At 53.3% G+C, this 26920-nt stretch overlaps 1 protein-coding gene across 1 annotated transcript in view; it reads left to right on the top strand.

Moving 5' to 3' along the window:
* The window catches only part of TMEM104 (transmembrane protein 104), a 60128-nt gene that overhangs the window by 28880 nt on the left and 4328 nt on the right, over nt 1–26920 (top strand). The window contains exon 9 of the mRNA XM_003786156.3: nt 11712–11805. Within this exon, the coding sequence (XP_003786204.1) occupies nt 11712–11805 (94 nt within the window). The remainder of the gene's footprint in view (nt 1–11711; nt 11806–26920) is intronic.

Genomic DNA, 26920 nt, shown 5'->3' with positions numbered 1-26920 from the left:
CCTGTAGTCTCAGCTACTCAGGAGGCTGAGGCAAGAGAATTGCCTAAGCCCAGGAGTTGGAGGTTGCTGTGAGCAGTGTGACGCCATGGCACTCTACTGAGGGTGATAAAATGAGACTCTATCTCTACCAAAAAAAAAAAATCCCTGCCTTCCCCCACTGTCTGTTTTCTTCTTGCTGTAGGGGGTTTCTCTGGGCCTGTGCTAGCCAAGTGCTCAAGTGCTCGTCCTTCCCTGGCTCCCACAGAGCTCTCTGGAAGATGAGTTTACTCTTCTGAACCCTCTAGATGGGAGCAGACTTCCCAGCTGCTCTCCCCTCCCTCTATCCCACACGGGTTTCAAGGATTAAAGTTAAAACCTCATGATGGTAGAGCCAAGGAGTCCTGTCCTGGTCCTGTGGCCTGAGGACAGCTGTGGAGCCCAGGCAGGCTTGTCCCCATGCAGGACACTGCTTGGCACAGTCCTCTCCCAGAGTCTAGGCTCAGCCACCTGCGGCAGGATTGCCCCCATGTCATGAAAATGTCCTGGTTCTGTCATTTCAGTCTTTCAACCTGCTTTTAGGTAGACTCGACTACCACTTTCCTGCTTAAAATCCACTAGGAGCTTCTCTCAAGAAAGCAAAGTCTGTCATGTGGTGTGGTCTGTCCCAGTCTCCTGGAGTCTTCTCTCCACCACTTCCCCACTGTCTCTGATCAGTGTCCTCCAAAGATGCCTGGCACTTTCACAGCCACAGCCCCTTGGCATGCCCTTCCTCTGAGCTCCTGCTGTTGCCCAGACCTAGTCTTCCCTTACCCTCTGCTATGGCAATAAGCAGATCTTGTGATTATTCAGAGGGTCACTTGCGTCATTGTGAGCTCCTCCAGAACAGTGGCCATGTCTGGTTCATCTTTATATCCAGAGCCAGACTGCGCCTCCCACAGGGAACTTGCTTCCTGAATGTATGAATGGTGGAGACCACTTCTGAGTGGGCACTGCTGTTGGGTCTGTGTCCGGCATTGACACACATCCCTTCATCAGCCCCCAGACCTACTGACAACCAGGGCTCACCACAGCTGATGTCCAGACAGACACTCTGCACAGCTGGCCCCTCCTTTCCCAGAAAGGCAGATTACCTGCTGGTCATTACCACCAGGACAGATTCTGAACCTCAGCAAGGGCCAAGGCACCCCTGTCTTTGGGGGAGCTGAGATAGAGGGGAACAGTTAGAAGTTGTCCATGTGCCACGAAGTCACAGACGGCTCACCACCCATCTCTGTCTCTGCCACCTCCTCTTTGCACCTGCAGTGCGAGCAGTGAAGTATTAGAATAGGTGTCAGCTCCAAAGTCAGGTGTGTTTCTCCAGGCTGTGCTCCCCCACCCTCCCCTGCCATTTACCCCCACTTTCCATGGCCTCGTGTACCCTCTGTCCCTCCCCAGCTCTTCACAGGCTGCCAGTGAAGCTCTGCTAGCTCAAGGTCAGGCCCTGTGGTCTTTTCACCTGGACATGTGGGTGCAGGATTCCATCTCTCCATCACGCCTGTGAGGAGCTGGGCTGTCCTTTATAAACCCTGATGGCTAATAATCATTAAGTGAATGACTGTGTGGGTTTTCCACAATATTTATCTTTTCTCCCCCAAACCACAAGGTTTGCAGCTTTGGCACCAAATACTTGGAACTCTGCCCACCACGGGCTACCATCTGGCTTTTCAGCTGAGAAAGAAACCACATAGCCTTGTCATCCGGGGCGGGGGGGAGCGGCACCAGCTAGGCCAAGGCCACTGGGCCAGCGCGGCCCTCCTTCCCTGAGGGAGCCAGCCTTGAGGGGGTTTCAGAGGGGGTGGTGTAAGAGACAACCATTTCTTTCGGTGTAAGCAAGGGAGGCAGTGACATGCTCTAAAGAGAGAATGGGCTTTGGATAGAGATGACCCGTGCTAATCCCTGTTGTGTGTAGGTAGTTATGAGATTTCAGACAAATTATTTAATCCCACAACCTCAGTTCCTATAGTGATGACAATAACCAAGGCACAGGTGTCAGGATTAGGAAGAACTCTCATATGGGCAATGCTGCCCTCTCTGGGGGCTCTGGTGCTCAGCAGTACTAGTCCACCTGTGGAAATTCTGAGCCTCCTTCCTCCTTCCCTTCAGGGCAAAGCATGCTGTGGAGTGACTGGAAGTCTCAGAGGGAAGCTTGGAGAGCTAGGGGGAAGCTCCAGGTGCCAAAGGGTGAGGGCAGCACTCCCCCTCCTTGCCAGCAGCCTCCCCTCAGAGCTTGACCCCCGTACCAGGTATCCTGGTTCCACAGCCTGGGCCCAGGAGGGACTGAGACATGTGGTGGAGTCAGATGCCTGGGGGCCATGTGTGTATTTGGACAGACACAGGCTCCCCTGCAGCAGACACAGTGCATGGGTGGTTTCTGGGCAATACATGGTCAGGCTGTCCACCTGGCGCTGCAGGAGCCCTCCAGGGGGCAGTGACATTGGGCTCCCTCCCAGATGGCTCCTCCCGCGCACAGGCCCCTAGTGAGTAACATTCTGATAAGAGAAATTTGGGGTGAGTTTCCTGACCTTTCTTTTTCACCATTTAGGATTAAAGAGGAGATAAGCTCTCTCTCTCTTTCTCTCTCCTTTTTGCCTCCCAGAGTTCCCATATAAATAGGTGACTAACCCCAGGGCTCTGAGGGATTCGGTTTCTCCTCCAAAGAGGGATGTGGGGTGTTCAGAGAAGATGGTTCAGAAAAGGAAGTCAGTGGGCTTTTTTTAGATCTGTTTCGAGTTGCCTTGAAAGGGGGCAGCAGAGGTTCAAGGAAGGGACCTGAGGATATTTTCCACTGTCAAACATTTGGAGGTGGCTTTTCAGTCAGAGCGTGGGGAGTAATAGGAGCAAAACCAAGAGCTGCCTATTGGCTTCTTGCTGACAGGGCAAGTCTGAGCATCCTCCAGGCCCCAGTAGTGCTGGACTGTCCTGTGTCCAGCCCTTCCATGCGGCCCAGCTCTCCACCCCTTCTCAGACCTGGCACAGGTGACTGGCACCCTGCCTGTACGGCTTGTGGCACAGTGGCTGTAGGGCTGCTGGCCTCCCAGAAGCTCCATGCAGGAGGCTCTCTTGTGTTCTCTTCCATGCTGCCCCTTCCCACCCTCAAATAACTGAATTTGCATCCTGGAGGGTGGCATTCTGGGCCTGTCACAGCTGAGGCCATTGAGATGCCCCCACCCCAGTCCAAGGGGGCCGCATCACATAAAAGCAGCCACCCCTCCCTCGGCTTCTCCCTGAAATCATCGTTCCAGGCTCCCTGGTGGCAGAGCCGAGTAATGCTGTCACCAGTGTTTTAGCAAAGGTCACCCTGGCTCCCCCTCGTTTGCCAGTCTGCACATGCACCAAGGTGCCCAGAGTACATCCTCCTCCAGTTAACCAGGCAGAGGGACATGTCTTTCCTTCTGACCACCTCCTGCTTGTTGAACTCGGCTGCTGGACTTGGTTTCTTTCTCTGTTCTGTAGCTCCGTGGCTTTGAGCTTCTGAACTCCCTGCTGGGATCTTGACTTTGAGCTTGTTGTTGCCCATGCTTGGAGGCCCAGCCTCCTCCCACCAGCACAGACCCTCCTTTGATGAGAGCCACAAATCCAGTGTCTCTCCACTCATTCGGAATGGGGCTGGGTGGCTTGGCATGAGCAGATGTGGCTCCCCAAATGAAGGATGCGACGAGGGAGCAAGACTCACAGAATTGACCTGTGATGCTCAGGGGGGCTCACACTTTAAAATAGTCTGGAATCAACTGCCTATTTGATCTTCGGTCATCACCTGGATCTCTCAGGCTGTCAATTCATCCTGCAGGCATCTCCCAAGGCCCTTCTAGGCGAGGGATGTGGGAGCATGGCAACTGGGGGGAACCAGGGTCAGTGAGCCCCCCATCCCAGCAGGTGTCGGGCAGACACTGATCCCGGGGTGGGGGGGGCGATGCACATGAGCAGGCAGCCCGGCCTCATCACTCATTCTGCACCATGTCAGTGGTGTGCCAGAGTTGGCAGGGGAAGATCAGCGTCCCTGTCATGGCTGGGTTGGTGTCTAGAGCCCAGCAGCCTTCCTGGCACAAGTTCCCTCACGGTCTCAGGGTCTGGCCATCCCAGGCTCATCTTCAGGAAGGGTGTACTTGTCCTCTGTCCTGTGGGAGAACATTTCTGAAAGCTCATCCTTGCACAGTCCCTTAGGAAAATGCCATCCTTCTGCAGAATCAGATGCCCTCCTCTAGATGGCACGGTGCCTCTCGTCACAAAGTTCTGGCAAACAAAGTGTGACGGTGATTGGTTGGATTTGGTGCATGCACACTGCTGGCGCGGCTTCTGACATGGCACCTGTTCTTTCTCTGGCATCATCTCCTACATGGTGACTGATCCTGTATGTTTGGTCAGGGACAACTTGAACTCGCCTACAGAGCATTTAGACTATTGTTGAACTTGGGTGGAGATGATGGAAGTCAGACACGAATAGTGCTCACATATTCTTTGCATGGAGGTCCTTGCTTGGCTCCAGTAGTGCCATATTCCCCTGCCTGGACAGCTGGAGGACAGATAAGGCGTGGTAACTTGGCATGTGTCATACTGGCTGGGCAGAAGCCAGCGCAAATGTCTGTTCAGTGCTCTCTGTGCACATGTAATGTGCTTTGAGAAGTTCAAGAACTCACCAGGGTCTCACAATTAGTAGGGACAATATCAGGAAACAAATCCCAGCCCTATCCACGTGACCCCACAGCCTGTGGTCCTGGCATTGTCCCACACTGCCTCAGAACTCACCTTCTTTTTGTGGATGAATCCCCAGATGCTACAGTTTAAGTTGGTAAAATAAAAACTCCCAAACCAAAATGTTCACAGCCACTTGAGAAATAAAAATAGCATCGCTGAATGTTTCTTCACTACACTTCAAGGACGTGTTAAAAGTTCATTTCCCATACAGGGATGGGTACATGCTGAGCTACCATTAACCCCAATTAATTCTTAACCACTAGCACCAAGAGCAGCCCTATAGTCTGGAAATTCATTTCCTTCGTTACTTGACACGACCTCCAGGCTCAGGCCAGACAGCTCATCTGTGCGACCAGCAGGTTCCCGGCTCCAATGTGTATTAGCTCCCCAGACGCCTGTGCTCTCCAAGCCCGCGTGTTCCAACTTTAGCCTCCATAGATCCCGGTGTGTTTGGGGCAGCCCCATTCAACCTTGTTGCTGTATGAGGGGTTCCTCTGCATCCCCACTAAATTAACACAGAAATCTGTGTCACCTCCACCCCAGCCCTAGAGTAAGATGGCTCCAAGTGAGTCTCCTGGCCCTCTGTGTCAACTCTAGGAGTGACAGTAAAGGAAAAAGGCAGTTGCTGATGCCTGAGTTCTTGGCTCCTGGAAACTCCATCTCACTACATTGTAGGAGCCACACACAAACAAGCAAACAAAAATTCTTATTTTTCAAATAAGCAGGTGCTTAGAGAACTACCCACCTGGTGAGCAGCCAGCCTCCTAGTGGTCAAGGGAGCCAGCCGGGTGAAAAGTCCTCACCTTCAGTTCCAGGCCTCCTCGAGGCTCTGCAGATGAAGGAGCACCACCCTTGTGTTGCCTCCACCACTAGGCATTTGTCCCACGGGACGCTGCCCCATCTTGGTCAGGAGGCAGGGCTGGGAGGACTGTCCCTGGGGGGATCAACAGCCGGCTGACTGCTACTCTTCTCAGGTATCTCCTCACTGTCACTTGTTGCAGAAAGTAACTGGTATGTCACTCTTTGTCCCATAGGTTGGTTTTGGCATGAGGTTGCTCAGAAGAGTTGTCAGGACATTTGTCCTGTTTTGTGGCCCTCACCTGAGCACTTCACCCTCCCCCCATCTTCCCCTGCCTCCAGGAATGGTGGCCTTTCTGTCTTCTTTTCCCTTCTTTTAGGGGACTAAGATCAAACTGAGAATGTTGTTGAATTTCACCAAAGTTTAAGTTCCAGTTAGAAGTTGTAGTTCATTCTGTCTCCTCCTAACCAGAGCAAAGACAGTGAAAAACAGGATTTTGGAATTTGGTTTTGTTTTATAAGAGGTTTGGTGGGTGGCCATTGTGTGACTGTCAGAGAACTGTAAAGCCACTGCCTCCAGAAAGTGGGCAGGTAATAAATAACTCCTTTGAAGACCAAATAACTCCTTTGAAGACCTTCAGGTGCTTGACTTTAGGTTTCTTAAAATACCACCCCTTGCAGGGACCAAGTGGATTCAGGGTGGTCGCAGCCCACTCCTTTTGTGGGGGTCCTGGCAGTACTGCTGATGGTGGGGCGCTGAGTGCCCAGCTCTTCTCAGATGCACTTCCTCCGTTGTGGAGGTGCATGTCATGCTCACTGAACCCAGTGGTAAACTCAAGGGCGATGCTGCTCTAATTTGATTTAATTTTCTTAAAATCAAAATATGCTGATTTCTCCACCTTGAAGAGTGGAGAAGAGTTGTTCCCCCCGCCCCCCGACAGTGCCGTTTTCAGAGCAAGTGTACTTTGTCATGCCACACGCTGTTGGCTTTGCCACGTCAGGCACTGTCCCTGGCAGGAGGGATGGAGGAAGTGTACATAGCAGGTCAGTGGGACCGGGTGTGCGTCTCCCCCACTCCGGGTGACACCTTTCTACCAGGCACCTCCCCCACCACATTCAGTGTACTGTGCCAGCACTTACTGAGCACCTTACATGTGTAGAGTCCTTCCTAGACACTGGGACAAACAAGGATGCAGTCCTTGTCCTCAGCATGCTTGTTCTCTGACGGGGACAAGACCCCTACCAGAAAGGGGCAGCTCAGAGCCTGCAAGTATTAAGTCAGGTCGTATCACCCTGCATTTGGCGGTTCAGTCAAGAGCCCCCAGGGAGGATTAAAATAACTTGCAGAAGAGATTGGCACTTGAGCAGGGCTTTGAAGGTGGTAGGGATGAGGAAGGTCACAGAAGGAAATTCTCTGCTAGCAAAAGAGTAAAGGCATAAGGGTGAGAATTAGCTTGAGGCGGGGGACAGGAGGTGTCAGAAAGGGACAGGCTAACACTGCATCAATGTGGCATGCAGAGGTTGCAGTGAAAAGGGACAGGTCAAGAGGCTTCCGTTCTCTCCCTGCCACTTTCCTGATCTGTCAGTGAACCTCTCTGAACTTTTCTTATCAGTAAGACAAGGGCACTGTCACCTACTCCACTGACCTCATGAGAATGAAATTAAACCATGTGTGTAGCATGTTATAGAGCACAGAAGGTTGGGCGGTGCCTGTAACTCAGTGAGTAGGGTGCTGGCCCCATATACCGAGGGTGGCAGGTTCAAGCCCAGCCCCAGCCAAACTGCAACAAGAAAAATAGCCAGGCGTTGTGGCGGGCACCTATAGTCCCAGCTACTCGGGAGATTGAGGCAAGAGAATCACCTAAGCCCAAGAGCTGGCAGTTGCTGTGAGCTGTGACACCACAGCACTCTACCAAGGGCAACAAAATGAGACTATCTCTAAAAAAAAAATAGAGTGCAGAAGGGTCTGCCACACTGGGCAGTGATGCCAGCAGGACAGCTTGATAGGGTAGGGAGTTTAGAAGGACCAGCAGCTGGAAAGACAGTGGTGTCAGGATTGGCTGACACACAGGCAGAGGGTGGGACCCAAGATCCTGCAGCCTCTTACCCTGGGGAGTTCAATTGGGATTAGCACCAAGTTTTAAATTTCATTTTGTCTCTCTGACCAGCTAAATAGGCAGAGAAGTTTGGGGACAGGGAAGTAGGTATCAAACTGCTTTACCTGTGCCTGTGTTTTACAGTTAAGGATATGATGCGTAGCCAGTCCTGGCGTGTTTGTATATGAAACAGGAGTGGGTGTGTTAACACCTTCTGCAAGCTCCGTGTGTCATAGGGGCTAGACCTGGAGAGGGTAGAGGCAGGAGTGGACACAGCTCAGCCCCAGCCACTCTGAGTTGAGAGTTCTTGGTTAAAGGGCTGCTCTGAGAGCAAAGGGGAGGCTTCTAGTGACTGAGCCTTCAGTACCCGGACACCAGCCTCATCGTAAAGACACAATGTTGGCAATTCTGGGTCCTCCACAAAGCCACACATGTCCCGTCCAGGGAATCCCCAAGCATAGCCCACTCCAGCCCCCGGGGTTGCTGGTCCCTTCCTCAGATCTTTAAGTCACTGATTCTGAAGAGTTTATTTCCTTCCCGTCTCTGCGGACAGAGGACTGAGTTTAGATTTGGGGCACTCTATTCCCTGCTCTGTGCTGAGATCTCCTTCCTCCCAAACAGCCTCATCCTGGGTGTGCAGGTAGGATTGGACTCTGTCCTGTCAGGGGCACTGTGCTGAGCACTGTTAAGAGCCTCACCTGCCAGACTTTGGACTTCTGGCCTGAGAGAAAATAAATCTCTGTGCTTTGAAGCCACCTAGTTTGTGATAATAGGTGAACCTAGTGCAGAGAGTAAGAAGGGAGCCCAGGATTGCTGGCAGTCTGGAGCCTGAGCAACTGCACGTGGGCAGTGCACTCAGTCTGCTCTGCTGGGGGCACAGGAAGACAGCCAGCTCCATTGAGCTGGGGGCCAAAAGAGCCATGGCCAAGCATGCCCTCAGTGCCCTGCGAGTGAGAGCTGCCCCACCTCCATCAAGACCTCAGCAGGGCCACAGAGCCCTCAGTGGCCTCTGCACTCCACCCTGAGAGAGGGATCCAAAAGGCCCTACTCCCCACCAAACTTGTCTTGGACTTTATTCCTATGACCCATTTGAAGATTTCATTAGAAATTAAAGTTGTTCTTGAGTTGTTGTTTTTAAAGAAACGCACTGGGCGGTGATGACTGGTGTCCCTGCCTCCTGTAATGAGTTGGGTTACAAGAGTCCTTGAACAGAGACTGAGTTTGAACTGATCAATGGCATTTGGGGGTTGGAACATTGCTCTGGAGCCAGCTAATTTATAATGTCACATGGGCTAGACTGGAAGACCCAAGAGGATAGGCTGTCTCTTGGCTTCTTATTTCTCCTTTTGTAAAAAGAAGAGAGAAAAAGCAAAGTGCCACATTCAGCTATGGGCATTCGGAGATACTCTGCCCCGGGTGGACCATCTGGAGACCGGGGCTGTGCCTTCCCCTGCCACCCATCCTTCCACTAAGGTGTGGTGACACATGCTCCCACCCCTGCCCTCTGTCCTTTGCCCCTCCGCATGCCGGCCCCTATGGTGGCTGGTTCTGGCTCTCATTTGCAGAGGACACCTGTTCCTTAATTAGCCCCAGCTCGCAGTCTGTGTCTTTATCTGGGCTCCCTCTGACGTGTGAGCTCTCGGCCTGCAGAAGGGCTGCTGTTTGGCAGTCTGTTCATGTCTCTGAGGCAGAGTGGGCCCTGAGACTTCCCAAAGTGCTACAGTCCGTCTGTGCTCCTGCGCACCAGAAGAAAAAGAAACCACAACCCAGCCACCAGCCCGGCACAGACATCACAGTTGTTGGCCAGTCCTCCCAAAGAGCCCTTCACTGCCAGTTCACACTCTGAGGAGAGACCTGCTATCCCTAGAATGGGGCAGAGAACACTACTTGTGTGGACCCTCATTCTGACTCCTAGACACCCCCACACTCAGAGTGTACCTCACATGCACTGCAAACTCTACCCTTGGGAGATGGGTCTGGGTGCTTTGTCTCTTTAAATAGAAGGACACTCTCAGGTGGCTGGGATCCCATCCATACAGGGTTCTACAAAACAGTGCCTGTGTCCTAGAATCTTGAAAAGATGGTCTCAGCACCACCCTCTGGAGCACAGGACCTGGGCAACCAACAGTAGCACTCTCTGCCTGCCCTGGGGGTGGCTTTGTTGCCTCCTGTTACTCTGTTGTGGACCTTCTAACAGCCAGTCTTTAGGCTTCTGGGATGAGGTCTGACCGCCCACATAAGCCACCCCCCAACAAGATTCCTGGCATGGCGCCCACAGCTGGAGGCATCACAGGTCAGAGGGGAGCACCTGAACACCTGGGTGCACTGGAGTCCAGTCTCCAACAAGCCACAGTTATTGGGAAACGTTTGTGGCAAATGGCTTTGTGTTTATTTATTCTCCCACCTGGCATCTCCCTCTCCATCCTTCAAAAGAGAAATTCATCAGTGGAAAGTTTCCCTGAAGTGGTAATTTTCCTAAATGACTTACTGACGGTGCTGCATACAGACTGGCGCCTCCGGAGTTGGTGGTTCTGCCTGCGTTACCATGTCCCCAGCTCCTCTCCCTTGGCTGAGAGGGGATCACTGTGAGCTGCCCGTTGTGTTTGCAAGGGGAGTCCTCCCTCTGTATTCACTGCCCCCCAAGCCTAATAGAAGATCTTCCTCCCCATCTTCTAGCAGCAGTGAGGCCAGTTCTGAGGCCCTCACCAGAAAGTGCTTCTCCCGATAGCCCTCCCAGCCTGGTGACCGCCCACCTGGGTGCCTTCTGCACCCCAGCTGATTAGAGCCTTTCCTTCAGCGATGCTTGAGTCCTTGTTACTCATCTTCACAGTAATAACAGACTTGAATAAGAGGTCACAGATTCTCTGCATCCTGCTCTCCTTGCTGATGGGGGCAGGACAGGCTCAGCCCCCTTCTGCCGGGTTCCAACCTGCCAGTCACAGGGACTGGCTGCCGGGCGGGCACAGCAGCTGTGATGGGCTCATCTAGCTCACAGATCTGTGTCTGTGACCCTGTCCCTGAGCAGACCCCCTCCCCACATTTGTTCAGCCTTCCAGGCCGTCTGCTGCATCTCTGGTGAGCATCATTAGCATTAACGTGATAAAATGGCACAGTGTAAATGTTAATAAGGGCTGATGCCTTGCGTAGCTTCCGAGTGGCAGATTGGAAATGGTACTATCATCTTAACTCCAACGAGCAGCTTTTAATTCCTCTGCTCCCTGAGCAACCAATTTGGCATGGAAATCGTAATCTTCCCTCAGTTCCCCCTCGTTTTCTTTCACTCCCATTTTCTTTGGCAAAGAAGTTCAAATTGCCCACAGACCTGTTTCCTGATACAGTTTGACCTTTCTTTTTTAGGTAAACGCTCTCCCCTTTTCTCCAAAGATATGAAACTCGAGGACACCCATGATAACAAGTACCCCTTCTTTGATGGGGTCCCCCCACACCCTGAGCTGCTTCACTCCCGATTGTCTTGATGCGGCTCCTGCTCTCACTCCTCCAGAGTGATTCTCTGAGTGATCTTCTGCAGCAGCCACTGACTTGTTCTCTGGGCGAGCCCTTGTCTTTAAGCTAAATACATGGCTGACGCCTGGCATCCTGATAATTCTTTGCTCTGAGCCCTTTAGAAGGGGTGCTCTCTCTGCTGCATGGCTTTGTCAGGGCTCCAAAGACCCCTCCTCTCTGTGTCCTTTCTTCCCATCAAACTGTGAGAGCCAGAGGCAATCTGTGTTTCTTTTGGATCCTTATTTTCCTGCCATCTATACCTAATCCATACTTACAGGCAGGTGCTGGACACATGGTCCTTAGTGGGCCTTGGCTGACTTGAGCGGGCAGAACTGCTAGGATGATGCCTGAGCCTTACCTAGGAATACAGTAATGTGAAATAGTAAATGTGAGCAGAGGTAGAGAAGCGTGGCTCAGGGTCTCTTGTTCCAGCCTTGGTACTTGGCACTTACCCAGAGTGTTTGACCCCAGGGAGCCTCCACCCGTCCAGGTGTGCCCCTGCATCAGGACTGGCCTCAGCAGCAGGCAGACACCAGTGAAGGGTGATGTCCTCCCCATGCAGTGGCCCTCTGCACTCCCCTCACTCTTCTTTTCATCACCCAGGCTGTCTTCACTCTCCTCCTCGGACCTTTCACCTTCTTTGACGTCCAGAAGACCAAGTACCTGCAGATCCTAACCTCTCTGATGAGATGGATCGGTGAGTCTGAGAAACATCTCGCTTCTCTACCCTTTCTCCCTGCGTCCATTCCTTAACCTTTTCTGAGAGGCTGTGCCAGGCACCTGGCCATAGCTGGAATGTGGTGGTGGTTGCCATTGACTCAGGTCTGACTGGTCCTCCAACCTTTCCATCAGACAAGAAGGAAGCAGGTACTCTATTGGCCTTTCACTGATGGGGAAATTTAAAAAGAAAATTATTTTTTCAAGATCACATAGTATGGATGGAGCTGGGGCCTGGGACTGTTGATTCCAGAACCAGCCTCTTTTTCACACACACACGCTGCAGCTCCACTGACTCACAGGCTGGCAGCAGGGCTCCTGAGGCCTGGGTTGGGTTGTGCCCCTATGGGGCACCAGAGCAGCACAGCTCTACCTTCTTCCGGTTGGCATCTCGCTATGCAACATAACCATAAAAGCCAGCAAGCCGTGGCAGCAGCCACTCTCTGCCTCCGAGTCCCCAGCCGCCAGGGCATGAAAAGACACCCCGTGCATACTGTCTTCTAACCAGCCGACACCCTGCTGATTAAGAACACCATTGTCCTCAGCTGGGGTTTGGGAGTCTTTCCCCACTAAACCAGGCTAACAGTAGGGAGCTGGTCCACTCCCACCTCAGGGAGGGACCCTGCTGCTGGTCCACCTGGATTGAGGACAGGAGGATGTTGTCATCCTCCCTCCTCACCCTGTCATTAGCATGTGCTCCAGGCATCAGTTGGATGCTTGCTTGGCTTGGTCTAAAAGCTGAGAAGGCTGCTGCTGTCCTGGGAGAGGGGCCTGGGCGGAGGGGTGCATCTAGCCTGAAGGTGCCCAGATGTGCTTCCCAGGAGCTCGCAGCCTCTTAGCACAGAGACTCCAGAGGAGTAGGGTGGGACTCTTCCCTCTGGACCATTGCCATCTTCCCAGCCCCTCTTCCCACTGCGTACACCTCTCCCACCCTCATCATGACTCCAGGGATGGGCATTTATCCTGCGTCCTGTTGGGACTCAGCAGCAGGTCATAATGCACTGGACAATACATAATGTCAAACAACTCCCAGCAGTTCAGGCATCTCCAGCCTCCCAGTTCCCCAGACCCAGGGATTTCAAGATCCCCGGTTCGAGGAGCCATCACACATGAGAGTTCTGGGCTGTTTAGCTGGAAGGGACCATAGCAGTCAGGCACCTAGCCCCACCCCTGCAAGGGCAGGCTCTGCTGTGTGGGGAGAGGGGGCCTCTGAGGCATGGAGCCTGAGACTGGGTCAGGCTCTGTTCTGAGTGCTAGGAAGTTCTTCCTTGTCTGAAGCCAAACTCACCAGCCTGTAACTTCTTCCCACTCTCAGTCCATCCTTTAGAGGAAGTGAGCACAGGTCCGAGATCTGTTGTGAAGCCCCTAGCACATGTCATCCGTGCACTTCCAGGCCTCTGACTTGAGCAGCCCATCTTTCGTCATCCAGCCAAGGGAGCAGGAGGGCACCTGTCAGTACCTGCACAGGGCAGAGTCCCTCGTCTGCCCCCTTCAGCCGGCCTGATCACATACTCATCCATGGGATGCTGTTCCCAAACTTCATTCACAAGTTCCAAAGCCCTGGGTTAAACTAATATAACTCCCTGGGGGAAATGTGAACTCATTGTTTAGGACATAAGCATCACACTGGCTCCCAGGACAGATGCTGAAGTGGAACCTCCCTGGTGTTAGGAGGGGTTGTATCCCGAAGTCAAGGTCAGCAGGGAGCAGAAATGCAGGCTGCCCACCCTTCTCTTTATTCCTCTGCTTTTTTTTTTTTTAGAGTCATACTTTGTCACCCTTGGTAGAGTGTTATGGCATCATAGCTCACAGCAACCTCAAACTCTCGGACTCATCAAGTGATCCTCTTGCCTCAGCCTCCCAAGTAGCTCAGAATAGGCTCCCACCACAACACTCAGCTATTTTTTTGGAAACAGGATCTCGCTCTTACCCAGGCTGGTCTTTAACTCTGAGGCTCAGGCAATCCACCTGCCTCAGTTTCCCAGGGTGCTAGAATCACAGATGTGAGCCCTCTTATTCCTCTGCTTATAGGAAGTATAAAAGCCCTCAGATCTGCAGAAGGAGTTTTCTCAGTAAAGCAGAATTTGAAGGAAAACATTCTCCCATCTCACTTTTGTGGCCTAAGTCTGTCACTCTGGCTACTGTTGCTCCCAGCAGCTGGGTCTTTAGCCCTGGAGGCCCAGCCTTGCCCCACTCTTGCTCACTGTCCTCATTAAGCTGCACTGCTGTGGGAAGGTGGGAGGGGGCTCCCTCTGTGCCAGGCTGCTCCCTGATTCCTGGTCCTGGAGGACAGGATCAGGTGGGGAGAGGTGGAGGGACACTTCTGCTTTAGCCAACATGTCAGCCCAAGAGGGATGACACCCAGTTGACAATAGCCTCCACCAACCCCTGCACCTGTTCAGTGCGGCGAAGCCCTCTGTGCACCTGGTGAGCAGTTCTCACGTTAAAGGGGAGGAGGAATGAAGGTAGAAGAGGCAGCTGATGGGAAGTGAACAGTGGCTGTCTCAGAGCAGTATATGCCTTTGCCCAGACTGGGGTCGGGGAGGAGCCAAGCTCTGTGGCCAGCAGGGACAGCCCTTGCTCTCTTTCCATCCAGCCATTGGAGGCCTTTCCTCCCCCAGAGTCAGGCTCACAGAGTGGACTCAGCAGCTGCTATTGCCCTGCGAATGGACTGCCACCCTCTCCTCCCACGGGGCCACCAATGGCTGCACTAGGCCCCAGGATGCAGTCGGAATATGAGCTCCCAGCCCCTTCCTCACTGCCTGTTCTGTAAAGAGGGCCCTTGCCACTCCTGTGTCCCATGCTATCCTGCCCTGAGGTTCCTGGGCCCTGGGAGGCAGCCCCTACAGTGCTGCAGAGTGAGGTGACAGTGGCCTCGAGGGAGCCTCTTGGCAGCACTGGCAGCCTGAGGTAGAAACCAGCTCATGAAGGTCGTCATCACTTGTTTTGTTGGTGGTGACATTGTTGTCTTGACATTGTTGTCTTTGCAAGTCATTTAGCTTTTCTCCCTTTGATCCAAGAGATAATCAAATGTCAGGAGCCTCTCAGGCGGGCCTTTCTCCGAGTGCTGCTGTGGGTGACAAGGCTCACACAGTCATTCTCCACAAGGGACTCAGACCTCGGGACATGGAAAGCAAGGCTCAGTGACACAGAACCCTCTGGGGGAAAGAAAAATTGACCAGTTAACTCTAAAATGCAGCTGAGTCTAGGGATCAGTTCCCGGAGGGGGACATTGGAGCCACCAGACGTTCTTCTCAGCCCTGGTGGAAGGTGTTTTCCTCATCTGAACCCCAGGCAGCAGCAGGAAGAGGGGAGGAAAGGGACAGAGATTTCAAGATCCCTGGAGCCACCAAGCAACACAGAATAGGCAGCTCCACTGTGGGAGGGACCCTGGTCTACAGGACCCCACTAAGCCTGTCCCTCCTCTGGGCCAAGCTCACCCCAGGTAGTTTTTCTAGAAATGCCCTAAAAGCAGTGATCTCCAAAGCCCATTCATACACTCAAGTCTGCGCCAAGTTGTCCCTTCGCAATGAGCTCCCTTTTCACTTTGCCTCAAAAGCAGCTGTGTGACCGCGTCCCCCTCTTCCCACACTCCCGCCCACACCCTCCTCTCCCCTCCCAGTCAAAGGGGAGCCTTTCCACGAGCCGAGCAGGGTGCTGGGGGGGTGGGGGGCAGTGATGGGCTTGAGTTCCAGGAAGACAAAAAGGAAGAATGAGCACCAAAGGGACCGGAAAATCATAAATAAATGTGCTGAGCCGGAAACTTCCTTGTGCTTAATTAGGAATTTGTTCTGCCATCTGTTGAAACAAGGCTGGAGGAGATTGCAGGCCCCCGGCTCTGCTGAGGAGCCTTTAGACCAGTTCCTCAAAGGGCTTTCGCCCTGCCCCTGTCTGCCTCATTAGTTCAGAAGCCCCTCGTGTTGTCAGAATGAGACTGAAAGGGTTTTATGGCCTTTGCAATTAGCCACTGTCCAGGAAAACTGTCAAAATAGGCCCCTTCATTTCTTATGCTTCTCAAATTCAGTTTTGAGGATACCAGGCTGGTCGCTTTGGGGTACCAGGAAGGCAGATGCCTCTGCACCCATATGTGTGAGGAGGGTCTCAGCGTTAAGGGTCTCAGGTTAAGGTCTGGGCACAGACCTTAACCAACCTCCTGGCCGCTTGCCTCAGACCAGACAAAGTTGCCACACTGCACTTCCCACTCGGTTCCCTTCACTGTGAGTCAGACAGCGTGTGCTCACAATGCACACAGACCCAGCCTCCCTCGGCCAGGGTCCTATCTGCCCTGACAGTGGTGACTCACCTCCCTGAACCGCTGACAGTTAAGCAGGATCATGTGTAAAGCCCTTGCTAGCACAGTCCACACACCTGGTCAGCGTTCAGAGGTGAGCTGCAACAGGCATCACCCTGGTGTGGCCTCAGAATGAGCCTCCCTTGCAGCTGGCCATGAGACCAGCGACCTCAGCCACCTGCGGAGAGAGTTATGGTGCTGGGCATCCACAGTGGGTGTCCCAGGGAGATCTTGAAGTCCCAGTAGTACATCTTCCCTGCCATACCCCCACTGTAGTTTCCTGGTGCACCCTGGGAGCAAGCCCTTCCTGCACCATCACTCTCCAGCCCCTACCCCTGAGAGACTGGAAAGTAGGCCCCTCGCCCAGAGGGGCAGGGGTGACGGTGTTAGCAGCAGCTATCTCTGCCTGGCTCTCTGTCAGCAGCAGGTAGACTCAGGATGTTAGGGGACAGGTAAAGGTACTGTCCTTTGTGCCCACAGGCCCAGCCCCAGGGGACTTAGAGTCTGAGCTTTGAGTAACTAAACTGATAGCAGTAGGCTGTTCCCACCAGGGATGAGAACACCCAGCTGATGCCCAGCAGGGGCTCTTGGGCTGGAAGGAGCCAGGGCAGCATTATTACCTCAGTCCTGTGAGCAACTTTCCCCTGGCAGACGTCTGCAGACACCTCCCGCTTGGGGACGCGAACAGCTGGCTCATCTCAGAGCGCCCCATTTGGCATTATTAAAAAAATGATTCTCTCTAATAAAGGCTGCTCTGGAACGCCGCAGCCCGCTTGGGCTTGGGTTGTCGAGGACCCACCAGGCTCGCTTCCCTCTGATTGTGTATTCAGAGCAGACACCACACACAGTCTTCCCGTGTCTGGGTTCCTGCAAAGTGGGTCAGACGCTGTCCTCTCCAAGCGTTTGTGGGTGAACTTGAGCTGCCTCCTGAAGTTCTCAGTTCCTCCTGGCACATGCCCCAGATTTGTTTGCCAAAGTGTGGGACTCAGCAGTGGTAGTAGATGAGGCAGGAGGTCCCTGAGAGGAGACCATCACCTGGGGACCATCACCTGGGGCTTTCTGGTGTTTCCCTGTCCTCAGATCCATGACTGAGCTCTGTGGGGTGCTTCCCAGTGGGATTGCTCCGATCTGTCACCACCAGCAGCCAGGGGTCTTATGCGCCTGGGCCATCTGTTGCCCACTGCTGCCGACTTGGCATTTGAATTCCTTCACAGCTACTCAACTAGGGCCTCTCAGAGGCCCAGGAAGAGCTCACCATGCCCACCAAATACAGACAGCACATTCACACTCATCCAGATAGCCCTGCCCCACCGTCAGCAGCCTGTGCCCCCCAGGCTCTGCTGTGGCCCTGCCTGCCCTCTTTTTGGCCACTGTCCAGGGCTCTCTTGGTCTGGTCAGCCTCCAGCTTTCCCTGGTTACAATACTAATAGAGAGAATCTAGAAAAACCTTCTGCATGTGTTTCATTTTGGTCTTAATTTTATTCTTGGTTTTCTAAAAGTTCTCTCTTCAAATGCATAGAGGCCAGTTTACAGGGAGGAGCCCAGGGTTCTGTCTTAGTAGGCACTTAATTAAAGTTTGTAGAGCAGAGCCAGCCACATGCTACTGAATTACACCTTTCATTAGCGGCCGTCAGGACTGACCCCAGAGTTCTGCTTGGTCTGAACACATGCCATTGCTCAACCAGCCGCACCTCTCCTCTGAGCAGCTGTTGTCATCAGCAGCCCTGGTCTGTGTACGACGAGGTCCTTTGCAGACTGGCCTCCAGATGAGGACTTCTGCTCTGCCCAGAAGGTTGGTGGGCCAGCTGCCAGGGCACTGAGAAGGGAAGGGAAGCTATGTCCCAGATCACCCATGGTTGCAGGTCAAGATATGACCTGATGGTTATGGGCATAGCCTCTGTGCAGAATTGGGCATCACACAGGCAGGGTCAAGTGAGGTAAGGTCAGGCAGTCATGTATGTGACAGGTAGTGCTGACATGACCCACAGCATCCCTGGAGCTCCGGAACTTACATTCAGACCAGGGCCGTCCAAATGTCCTTGTCTCCTCTCCTCGTCATCCTTACTCTTCGTTTCCTTCCTGTCTCTCTGCATCTAGCTGGCTGCTCTACAGCAAATTGCTGATTGGCCTTCAGGAAAGGTGACAGTGCCTGAAATTTTGTTCCCAGTCTCCAGGAAGGAGAATAGTCAGCCAGCAGAGGCCTCTTATCCCTGTCTTCCCAGCAGTCACAACTGAGCTTGCTCTGACAGCTTAAGAATGAAAAATCAAGGCCCTGCCCTCCCAGGGGCCACCTGTCATGCTCCGGGGTTGTGGGGAAATTGAAGGATGGAAAGGCCAGAACCCCTGAGTTCCTGCTCAGACGTGATCACTTCAGAAGCTCAGGTCGACCACCCTCCAATCCACTCCCCCCTCCTCCTGCACACATGGGAAGAGGAGGACTCTGCTGTGAGGCCTTTGGCCTAAATAATGTAGCTGTGGGGTAGAGCCTAGTCCTGTAAAGTTGGTTATTTCAGTTTCTCCCCTCCCATTGACATTGGACAGAGCTAGAATCCAAAAGGCATGACAAGGGCTGGCACAAGTGGGCAGGGAGTGCAGTGGTTTTCAATGACCTCTTTTTAGGAACCAGAGTGATTGTTGGGTGAGTTGTTAGAGGCTTGAGGTGAAAATCTGGCCCAGCGAGAGAAAGAGAAATGAGTACGTCTGTGGAGAGCTGCTCATGTCCCCAAAAGGGCCTCCTGGGCAGAGACCAAGTAGGGCCTTTCAGGCCATGAAAAGAGCCCTCCCCCGAGCCACAGCCCGTGTCCAGGGAAGGTGATGCCAGAGGAAGAATAGACCATCGTGGGCTCCAGAGAGCCTATTTCTCCCATCCAGAGGGAGCATGCTCCCAGTTTCCCCCAGACAATATAGTGGTGGGGACAGCTTGGCCTTGTGTGGCCTTGGAAATGCTGGATAGGCCAGAGGAGAAACCAAGGATCTGTTCACAAAGCAGGTGTGAACAGCTTCTCCGGGATAGTCCTTGTCCCCCAACCCCCATCCCTGACCCCTGAGTCCCAAAAGTTAGCTGATGCCAGTGGCAGGGTGTCCTTGGGAAGGATTCTGACAGCAACTTGACCTGGCCAGGAAGGGGCATCATGAGTATGACCCCTGCCCCCTCCTGAGCGCATAGGGAGAATTGGAGGAGAACTCAGGGCTGACAGGGTTTCTCCTGCTTGCCTGGGAATGGGGCTCTCAGAATGAGAAACAGGTTTCTGTGAGGATGAAAGAGACTTACAGGCTTTTGAGCAATTGCTGTGGGCAGGCTCTGCCCAAGCACATCACTGTTGTGGCTCATTCCATTCCCTCAGTGCACCATGATCATCTCCACTTCTTCTTGTTGTTGTTGTTTTGTTTTGCTTTTTTGAGATAGAGTCTCGAGCTGTCACCCTGGAAAGAGTACTGTGGGGTCACAGCTCACAGCAACCTCAAACTCTTAGGCTTTAGCGATTCTCTTGCCTCAGCCTCCCAAGTAGCTGAGACTATAAGCACCCACCAGAATGCCCAACTATTTTTTTGTTGCAGTTGTTATTGTTGTTTTAGCAGGCCCGGGCCGGGTTCGAACCCACCAGCCTCAGTGTATGTGGCCAGCACCCTACCCATTGAGCTATGGGTACTGCCTCATAGCCACTTTTTTTGTTTTTTTGGAGGGGAGAGGTTGAGATAGAGCCTCACTGTGTTACCCTGGGCAGGGTACCATGGCATCACAGCTCATAGCAACCTCAAACTCTTGGTCTTAAGCGATTCTTTTGCCTCAGCCTCCCAAGTAGCTGGGACTATAGGTGCCCACCATGACACCCAGCTATTTTTTTTGTTGCAGTTGTTTAGCCGACCCGGGCCAGGTTTGAACCTGCCAGCCTTGGTGTATGTGGCTGGTGCTGTAATCATTGTGCTATGGGCACCAATCATTTTAAAGGAAATGGAACAGAATTTGCCCCAAGGTTACACAGCTAAATGGCAGACTCAGGAGTTGCATCTGCTGTGGCTTGGCCATTTCCAAGATGGGACATTATCCAGGGGCGTCACTCACTTCTACACTGCAGGCTCTCCAGGCTCCTCCTCCTCGAGCCTGGGAAGGGGGTTTCTCCTCGGTGGTTGGTCTGATTATTTAAGGAACAAATGTCCATCACCTGCTCCTATTTTTAGGGCCGAGAAACTACCTGGTTTTCAGAGGTTCTCGGCTTAGGCTAGTCCAAGGGCAATGTGCTGGTGAAAGAGGAAGCTGGCACCAAGTCCTTCCCCAGACCCAGCTCCCAGCCTGGTGCCCCAGTGCCCAAGCTGGTGGTGGGGACACCACTGGCCATTCATTATCAGCTCTGGCATGTCAATTCTCTGCTTGGAGAAGAGCATGCCACTTCCAGATAGCCACCATAATGGATAACCTCTACCTCACATGAGTCAAAGCCAGAGCCCTGTGAAGCTGTGGGGAATGCATGGGGTTTAGGGAGATCCAGGCTATAGCATCTCCCATTCTCGGGGCATCTAGGACCAGGAAGCAGCCCTGCCAGGGAGAGGCTCAGTCCAGTGACTGGCCGGTGGGAAGGGCTCTGGGTGACTCATGCGGGAGCAAGCTGGTCAGATTCACCTCAGCACTCAGGCTTCCAGCTCTACATACTTATGCAAGGATTAGGGACTAGGAGCATGCATCGTGTGGTCTGGCCTGAGCAGACACATGTCCCCCTCCTCCTCCATGACAGCAGTATTCCTCATCCCTTCCAGGCCCTGCGCAAGGAGAAAGGTGAGGACAGAGGCTTTGGGCAAGAGCCAGTGGGTAGAGCCCTCCATGCTCCCAAGAGGCTCTGTTCCAGCTCGAGCCTTTATCAAGATGTCCCTTGGACTCAGTGGCCCAGGACCACAGGCCACCTCCATAACACTCTGGGTCCAGCCAGTGCCTCCCGTCTGCAGGGCAGGCCACCCAGGCAGTCTCAACCCAGGGAGCCTCAGAACATGTCTGTCCTTTAGCTTTTCAAGAAGGAATAGTGCAGTATCACAGGCCCATCTAGGTATTCAGTGTCCCTGTGCAGATCAGGGCAGGTGGCAGGGTTAGAGTTAGGGAACCTGGACTGAGGTCAAGAGCAGGAGGCAGAAATCTCTCAAATTCCCACAAGTCAGATGATTCACAAGTACACACATACTCCACACACTCACAGCTACCTGGTCACAGACTGCTGCTGCCTAAGAGAAATCTAACGCCAGCCACCTGCAGAATTTATAATATTTTAGCAGCCATAAAGATTATCAGTTTTGATAATGTACTTATTTAACATAAAGAAACGTCTTTAACATGTAAGCAATATGAAAATGACTAGTGGGGTATTTCACGTTCCTTTTTCACACTGAGTCTTTGACACCTGGTGCGTATTTTGCACCTCAGCACACCTCACAGCCACATTCAAGTACTCAGTGGCCATGTGTGGCATTAGCTGCTGTGGTAGCCAAGGACAGCTGTAAATTCTGCTCAGTCTTCACTGTCAGCTGGATGGTTTCATTGACATCTTCTGGGACAGCCCCAGATAGCGTCTCAGGCAAGCCTCAAAGTGGCCTTTATATAATTTCTTATCTCATGAGGATGAGGAAAAGGGCACCAAGAAGGACCCTATGCCCATCTTCACAAATCTACCATGAGAGTTATGCCCACTGGGACCAGGGCTGAGGCTCTGGGAAGACTCTCCCACCCCGCTCCAGAGGTCCCTGGTCAGTGCCCCAGGCCTCACGCCCATCCCACATAGATCTCAGGATTCAGTAAGGAAGGTGTAGTCCTGCCTAGGTCCCTGCCACACTCCAAGCAGCAGGGAGCATCTCACCACAGCTGGGAGACCAAGGCAGTGCCAGCCTGGCCACCTGCTGTGCCATTGGCCTCAGAGGCCCTAAAGGAGCTCGTCCCTCTCCACACTCCCAGTGTAAGCCAGCACTATGCTGAGGGTGCAGCTGGCTGCTGGCAACTCTTAATTTCTGTCTCTACCCACATGTACCAAGAGAGGTGAGTTGAGGCTGCTTGTTGGACTGGATAAATGAGCATCGGGCCTGGGACCCCAACCCCAGATGTGTGCTCAGCCCCTAGTTGGCCCCTAGGGGGCCAACATATCAACTGTGAATCCTGTGAGGTCTTGGCCCTGGCATGGCTTCATCTGGGCAGGTAGACCCAGTTCTTCCTCCAGGCCCCAGGGAGTAGTTCCAGAGGGTGGGACATGTTCAGGAAAGGGGGGTTCCAGAGAGATGGGGGTGCTCACTCTCATCCTTTCATGAACCAGCACTGCCTGAGCCCTTTGGCCGGCTGTCAGCAGGGCCTGCCTGTCTGCCTACCCTGGAGAGGGTCCTTGAGGACAGACAGACGGCCAGACAGCTCCTGCAGGGACTTCTTACCAGGCTCTGCCAAAGAGGGAGGCTGTCTAGGGAAGGTACCACTTCTCTTCTGACTTGTTGGTTCTCGTGAGAATGTATCTGGATGTGAAAATACCACCCTGACTGCCAGCCGTGAAGTTGCTGACATCCCTAAGAGTGGAAAGTGACATTAATGTGCCCCGCTGGCTTTCCCTGGCCTCCTCTTGACACCACACACTGCACATGTCTCTGTTGAAGGTCCTGAGGTTGAGTCCTGCAGGGTTAGTTCTTGTGTAAACTACAGTTTTAACCTCCTCAGAAAGAGGAGAGAGAGATCATCTCTTAACAGGCCCCTAATGGCTCGGGATTTGTGCCTCTTCTATCTCTGCTGCTGAGATAATGCTCGCCCTCTGCACCTGTCTTCCTCACTCCCGAGGTGTTGGTGTCCGCAGCGTGGGAGGGGGGAACATGGCTCGGGGGACAGTGTGCTGAGGCCAGCTGTCAGGATGAGCCTGTGCACAGCAGCAGGTGAGGGCTTCAGGCCTCAGCCAGGCTCTGCTGTCGATGTCCCCAGGGGGCCCTGACTCCTGGTTGCCCTGCAGTGAGCTCCTCCTAAACTGAGGATGCTGGCGGCACACACGTGGAGGGAAAACAGCCCGAAAAGTCCTTCCAACCCTTTCTGACCCCTTCATTGTTGTTTGTCTCCTGTAACTTCCACCTGTTAGTCCCCTGGACTCTAAGCTCTAGAAGGACAGGCCTGTGTCTTAGTGCCGGCACTCAGGGAACACACAGTTCATCTTTGTGGAAGGGAGGAATCATCTGAGTGAGCCTGTCAGTTACAGAAAACAGTGCAGTGGTTTTTACATTGGCTGTTACTCGGGTATTAAAAGAGAAGTCTCCTGTCCTCCCTTGTCACTTTGCAGCTGAACTTCCCGAGGCCCAACAGCCACGCATGTGATGTGGTGTGAGCCTCCCTCCTCTTCTCTGCAAACTCCCCAGCTCCTCACTGCCTGTCCTCACCCCTTGGAGCGTGACTTCAGTGTGCACTGCAGGTGGCTGTAGACTCGGATCCTCTGGCAGCAGCCTGTGATAGGTCAGAGAACCAGCCAACAACCTGCCCTGCCCTTGGGGAAACACAGGCCCTGCTGGCAACAGAGCTCCCTGCACATCTGACTGTGCAAGTCCTGGCTGTCTGGTCCCCAGCATGTCTGGGAGCACTCCCTGCTCTGTCCCACCTCTGCACCCCATCTGGCGTCCCACACAGCCTCCACACGGTAGGCTAGAGCTGGCCACCAAGGCCCAGGTGTCCGTGTGGCGCACCAAGCCCCACTCCCTGCCCCGCGTCCTGGCAGGGTCTCTCGCAGCCTGTCATCCTTGTTTCATCTTGATTTATGATCAGATCTAATGAGTTTTTGGAGCAGCTGTCTCCCAGGCATGGGGCAATCAATCTAGGAGATGGCTGTTGAACTCTGCTCTTCTCACAGCCAAGGGTGGAGGACAAAGGGGTGGGGTCCCAGGCCAGGGCAGGCGGGAAGTAGGGGTTAGGCCTCTGCCCATCTCAGCACCCTCAAGATCAGAGCCCCACCAGGCCCTCCTCTCCCACCACCCCCCTTTTCTTTGTTTTGTGTCGGAACCTAGGGTGTACAGTGGTACTGATTTCTTCTAATCTGGTTGGAATATGTCCCTTCCCTCTTTCCCCCCCCCCCCAGGGGATAGAGCCCAGATGCCCACTTTCATATTAGTACCATGCACTAACCAATTGCACCACTGGAGCTCTGAAGATGTCCTTATGTTAGGTGGGAACCAGAGGGCCCTTCCTCTTCCACCCTCCACCTCAGCCAGGCTGTTTCCTCAGGGACATTGAACCTCACCCCGAGGCCCAGTCTGTACTTGAGAATAATCCTCTTCCCTGGTATAAGACTATGCCCCTTAACTGCCATGAAGTATGGGGCCCCTGAGGGCAAGCAGGGCCTGGCCCATAGCGAGTGGAGATTCAGGGCCGAGTGACCCAAGTCTGCTTACTTGTGAGGTGCTCAGGTTTGCTTCTCCCTAGAGCTGGCAACATTCCCTGCTGCCAGCCTCCACTTGTTGAGCTTTTGACAGAATGACACAGGGTGTAACTAACAGGATAGCAGGGGTGAGACTCACTCCTGGGCCTGTCCCCTCCAGGTGCTTGTCAAGGAGCTGCAACTTTTCAACGCCCTTAAAATCACCTCCTAAGAGCTTCTAGCATCTTCTTTTCACCCTGAATGACGACAAACATCCAGCCTGTGAGGGTACATTTGGATTTTGGAAATAGACCTGTTGTTTTGGAAATGGGTTTGATTAAGAGAACAAGATGGGTGACTGATCTAGGTAGTAGTGTCATGAAGTGGAACTAATTATGGCTAGACAATGGAAAGATAAATTTTTTTATCACCCAGAGCCATGGCTTCTTTGTAGGCCATCCTGAAAGTTCTAGAACGATAATGTCCTACATTATCGTTGGCAATTAAGGCAGCCTTCCACAATAGCGGCTCTGGAGGACCCCACTAGCAGGCTTATACTGGTGGGCGTACATGAATGTACCTGCATGCACTTTGTAAAATCGCTCTAATTTCTTTGGAAACCTACCCTGTAAGTTTGTGTGTTTACAATGATGAAAGCCCCTAGTCACAAGTAAGCCAGCCCCTTGCTTTCAAGTAAGCCAGCCAGTATTCAGCTGCCTTTCTGCAGAGACTTAAGGCTGGGGGCTTAGAGGAACAGAGACACTAACCAGTGTCCGGCTAGAGAGAAGTGATGGGTGTGCTCCGTGTCTTCCTGCTTCTCAGGCTGCCAGCCAGACCCATGGGCCGAGGCTGAGTGACAGGCTAGAGGATTCCTCCCCATTTGCCTCTAAAATCTTGCCTTGGCCAGGGCCAAGCACCCGATCAGAAAGTGGCACCCCAAGGCAGCAGTGGCAGCCCAAGTCATGAATCTTGCCTTGCAGCAGCTGCCCGCTGTGCCCTGACCCTGCCCTCCTTGCAGTGGCAGAACTGTCTGATGCAGCCTCCTGAGTGACTAATCACCAAGTGGCCCCGGGCCCATCTGCCAACTGCTCCCCTGACCCTACTCGGCCTGTTCTGTGATCTTCTGGCGCATGGGGACTCCACCTCCATCCAGCCTGTCTAGCCTTTCCCAGGTGCCCCTCCCTCATCTCCTCCCCCAGTACTCCCCTTTTGTGCCCCCCTTCCCCAGAGGGTACACTTAGAGGCAGCTTGAGGCAGAGAGAGGAACTAGGTCACCACTTCCCCTTGACTGACCAGGGCCTGGAAGATTTGCAATGCCCCTGAGTGGTGGGAGTCTTGGGGCCCTGGAGTGGCAGGGACTGGAGCAGGCTATGAGAGTCAGAAACAAATCGTCTTCTTTATTGGTGATTTTCACAGGCCTGTTTCTGTCCTTCCCTCTTTCCCTCCCGTCCCTGACAGTGTCAGGTAGTTCTGATTAAAGTAATGGATGAAGACTCCATCCCACTCCCCAGTGACATTGTGGGAAGACATTGCCTGGCTTCCCGCGGGTCCCAGCAGAGCGACCCGTATTTTCCAGGAGTGGTGGAGTATGATGTGGCCTGAAGAGGATAGTAGGGGCCCCCCAGCCTCCCACCTGGGACAGAGCCTCTGATGGGGCCCCAGGCTGAGCTGTATGCTGGCCTCTTCCAGCCCGCTGCACCGTCATGCTTGCCTGTGTTTCTCACAAAGAAATGTCACAGGTCCTTGTGGGCTTTACCTAAGGAACAGGGCACAGGCTGTCAGACTGTTCTGAGCAGAGACAGCAGGGGTTAGTAAATTCCAGAAGGACACAGGGACACTGGTGGTATTTGTGTGTTGAGTAGCAAACAGTGACAGTTCTGGGTAGTCTGGATAGCACATACTGGACCAGAGTGACACTGTAAGATCTGGGAGTGCCTGATTTTTGGTTTTTGTTTTTTTTAAAAAAACAGTTTCACTTTATTGCCCTCAGTAGAGTGCTGTGGCATCACAGCTCACAGCAACCTCAAACTCTTGGGCTTAAGTGATTCTCTTGCCTCAGCCTCCCCAGACTACAAGTGCCTACCACAACGCCCGGCTATTTTTTTGTTGCAGTTTGGCCAGGGCTGGGTTCAAACCCGCCACCCTCGGTATATGGGGCCGGCGCCCTACTCACTGAGCCACGGGCACCCCCTTGTCTGTTGGTTGTGTAGGGTTTTCTGAGTCCTGCCGTGGGCAGCTGCACTGCTCAGCCCTATCTGCAGGCAGCCCATGCTCGAGCACAGACTGGTGGACTGTCTGAAGATGGAGATGGTCCCCATCACAGGGGAGCCTGTTTGCTCTGAACAGATAGAGCTACAAGTCCCCTTCCACTTCAGCAGCAAGTTGCCTGTCCCTAGCTGTGCTACTGGGCCCAGGAGAACAGAGCCACATGCCATTTGCCTCCAGCCTTAGTGCCAGCAGCT

The sequence above is a fragment of the Otolemur garnettii genome, unplaced genomic scaffold (assembly GCF_000181295.1).
Source record: "Otolemur garnettii isolate 467f Iridium unplaced genomic scaffold, OtoGar3 scaffold00018, whole genome shotgun sequence".
Taxonomy (NCBI): Eukaryota; Metazoa; Chordata; class Mammalia; order Primates; family Galagidae; genus Otolemur; species Otolemur garnettii.
This window is presented reverse-complemented; position numbering and strand designations above follow the sequence as displayed.